Raw genomic sequence first — 3,543 nt, forward strand, 5'->3', positions numbered from 1 at the left:
AAGGTGGAGGTGGGGACCACAGTGGGACGCGTGTGCGGAAGGATGACCGATTTTTTGACGCGATCGGTGGGCTGATGATAAATGTTATTTTGATGGACTGAACCGGGAGGGTTAATATTGGATTGTAGTCTGTACTCTGTAGATGTAGGCCTCGTGTTTACCCTATGAAGCAACGTAATGGGATTAATTCACACGATTTCCAAAATAAAAATAAGAAAACCGTGAGTGGAGTATCGTCATGATGACTGAAAACATGCAAAAATAAATAAATAGGGTGTATGGCTCGTAGGAAACAAATCTCACAAATTACATGGGGAATCTTGATTGTTAAAGGTGAGTCTAACGAAAACAAAATTGATCTGCAATAATAATAAGTATTTCAGATAGTATTACATTTCGAAGCATTGCTGAAACAATTTACATGGTAAGCCACAAAGTGGCAAATTATACAAGGCATAGCATAACTCAGGGAGTTACGTTCACTGCAGACGTACACAGAAATATTACAAGGCACGATCATCATATAATTAGAGCCCTCGGATAGCGCCGGACCACGAAACGAGAATTGGGATTCGTGATGAACAACGAGTATATGCCCTCAAACAGATCCACTGGCTTGTACCCCGTGAGATCCTCGATATATTGATGGTTGTCCACCTCCGGGTCGAGTCTGAGCCTGGCGATGAACATCGCCGTGGCCGCCACGGCGGACGGCATGAACCGCAGGCACCTGTAGTCCAAGAGCGACGTGTCGGCGAGCTGATGCGCCAACAATCGAATCTTATTGTGTCTCTCTCCTCTGCTATGCCTGGTGAAGTGCTCGACGAAGGTGAAGGCCGTTGGGCCGCTGAGCTCGTACCGGAGCGCCGCCAGCATCTCGCGCTCCATGTCGGTCACCTCCTTCCCGGTGGCGAACCCGCAGTACTCGGCCACGTCCGAGGCGTTCAGGTGGAGGTCGACGCTGCTGGCCTCGTACTTGGCAGCGGTGAAGATGGCGGCAGCGCCCAGCAGGCGGAGCTCACTGTCGGTGTCAGTCAGGGTTCGCAGCGACAGGACGCGGTCGACGTAGGAGACGGCCCGGTGCAGCGTGCCTGGGAAAAGATGGTACTCTTTGGTGAACTCGTCCATCCAGATGACGAGGTTGCTGCGCGTGCGCTCGTCCATCCGGTGGTCTCCTTGCACCGTCTCCAGGTAGTCCGGCGAGGGCCGCTGCCTCTCGTTCCTCTCCTTCTCCCGCAGGTTGAAGTCGATGTCGACGTCGTAGTCGGGCACGAACGGGCAGGAAATCCGCGGGCGCTTGGCGGAGCTCTCCGGGGCGGCGACTTCCGAGTCAGGAGCAGGGCGTTTTGTTCGGACTTCTTGGTGCGTGGATGGCACGGGCACCTCGACGGCGGGCTTGACGACGTGGGCGCCGAGGGCGGCGGCGAGCAGGTCGCAAGATGGCAGCAGCACCAGGGACGATGGCTCTAGGGTTGGGGGATACTCGAACTCGACGGAGGCCGGAGCAGTATGTGCGCATGGTCGGCGAGGGAGCGCGCCGATGGACCGGAGAAAGTCGTCGTCGAACTCCGTCTGGTTGGCGGCGGCGCGGCCTGAGAAGTCGCCGGGACACGGCGGAGCGGAAAGCAGCTCGGCGGTGTATGGATCCATGATCTCCATTGCTCGCCTATCGATGGAGAGGAGAGGGGGATGTGAGCCTCTAGGCAGGCTGGAGTTTGGACTCTGGATCGGCGGTGGTATGTTGACGAAACAAGCGCAGCCGGATGCGGCATGGATCGCCCTATTTAACAGCAGAAAATCTCCTGCGCGATCCGTTTGCTTGCGAAGTGGAAACCGCGTAGCCTTGCGCTTAGGTACAATACAACAACCTAGCTAGCTCAAAGTATGATTCGGATTACAACTGGTCTCTCGATCGATCTAAACTGCGTCTTGGCGGGGCTGTTTGTTTCCATATTCGATTCGGAATGCAAGTCGTGCCCCACGCGGCAGTTTGGGCTGCCAACATCTACTCTCTCTCCCAGGTTCTGCTATTCCTTAATCGTTGCAAAAAAACAGGAATTTTTTTTTTGACAATAGGAAATATTTTTTTGGTGGAATTAATCAGGAAGCAATTTATTCACCAAACCTCATTTATTTTCTTCCGTGTGAGATCCTTTCCATTTTTTCTTCCGTATTAAACGTTCCTAAGTTTTATAGATCCTTCATTTCCTTCATTCCTTGGATGTTCCACAAAATCAGGAAATGCCGAGGAAAAAAATCCGTTTGTAATGAAGGCATGAAATTGGAAATAAATTTATGCAATATTTGCTTCATAATGCATTATTCTTTTTTATCTATTGAAATGCATGTAAATTCTTCCGGCTATATGTAATGGCGAAGAAAATGAAGTAAAAAAAATACTTTCCTAATGAAAGGAAATCAGCTTCCATGTGGTGCACAGCAGGAACCGAAAGGACTAAGTATCGGAAGTTTTTATATATCTACATCTACATCTACACTACATAAAAAGACTAAACATGTTCCCTATTTTCCCCACCGACCAATACGTCAAGTCTTTGGTCATCCTCGTCGTATGTCACCTCTTCGTCCGACTCCGCTACCTTCGCTCGGGAGCGCGCACATGGGCCGAGCCCAATGAAACCCACATTGGCTCGAACATTATCCTCGCATGGCTTTATCCGAAGACATAACCCTATCGCAATCCCCGCTCAGATCGAAATCCGCACCGCCTCTTTCCGCTCGTTGTTGCGCCCCGCCCCTTTCCGCTCGCCGCCGCACCCCGTCCCTCTCCTTTTTAGCTCCGACCAACGCTGCCACTATTGGCTGCGTCGTCTGAGACGTACGATGGGCTCCCCCGGACCGTGCTCCTGGCGGAGAACATGAATCGTACGACGGGCTCCCCAGGACCGTGCTCCCGACGGCGAACAGAAAGGGGAGGACGGAAGAAGTGCGGCGAACACACACTGATAGGAAGAGCCTCCAACGTATCCCCATTTCCACGAGCACTGCCGCCGCTGTCCCCGACTTCTCATGCCGGACACCACCGCCACCTCCGCAAGCTCCACCGCCGCCGTAAATCCTCCCACCACCGCCGCATTGTCTCATGGCGGGGCATCGAACCCCAGCGTTCCGCAGCGCAGCGCCATTCCGCGGATTCCACAGCATGTGGTCTCGTAGGGCCCGTTCTACATCGTCCGGGAGGAGATCTTGGGCTTGGTAATCCCCCTTCCTCTCTCGTCAGTGGAAATTCGTTGGTTGAAATCTACACTGGCTTTGAAGAAGTGATTTTTTTTTCATTCTGATTTGTTTGTGGAAGTTTTGATCTTCCTTTTTCTTTCCTTTTTTGCTGGTTTCGGGAAGTTTATAACAAAATTATACCACTTTTAGGCCGTTTCAAAATACCAATACTATATCCCAAACAATATTCCCTAAAAGAAAGGGACAGCTCAAGATAGTTGATAATTGTTAGAGGGCTGACAAATAATGCAATCACCGAAATCCGCAAATATGTATGCCTCATGTTTATACCAATACTATATATTA

The 3,543-nt window shown here is 51.2% G+C and overlaps 1 protein-coding gene across 1 annotated transcript; it reads right to left on the reverse strand.

Annotated features, from left to right (window-relative positions):
* Positions 1-519: 519 nt before the first annotated feature.
* LOC124690319 (putative cyclin-F2-1) lies at positions 520-1,659 on the reverse strand. Its single transcript, XM_047223714.1, has one exon. It carries the CDS (start codon positions 1,657-1,659, stop codon positions 520-522), a length of 1,140 nt encoding a protein of 379 aa, XP_047079670.1.
* Positions 1,660-3,543: the final 1,884 nt, after the last annotated feature.

This window comes from Lolium rigidum, chromosome 2 (genome assembly GCF_022539505.1).
Source record: "Lolium rigidum isolate FL_2022 chromosome 2, APGP_CSIRO_Lrig_0.1, whole genome shotgun sequence".
Taxonomy (NCBI): Eukaryota; Viridiplantae; Streptophyta; class Magnoliopsida; order Poales; family Poaceae; genus Lolium; species Lolium rigidum.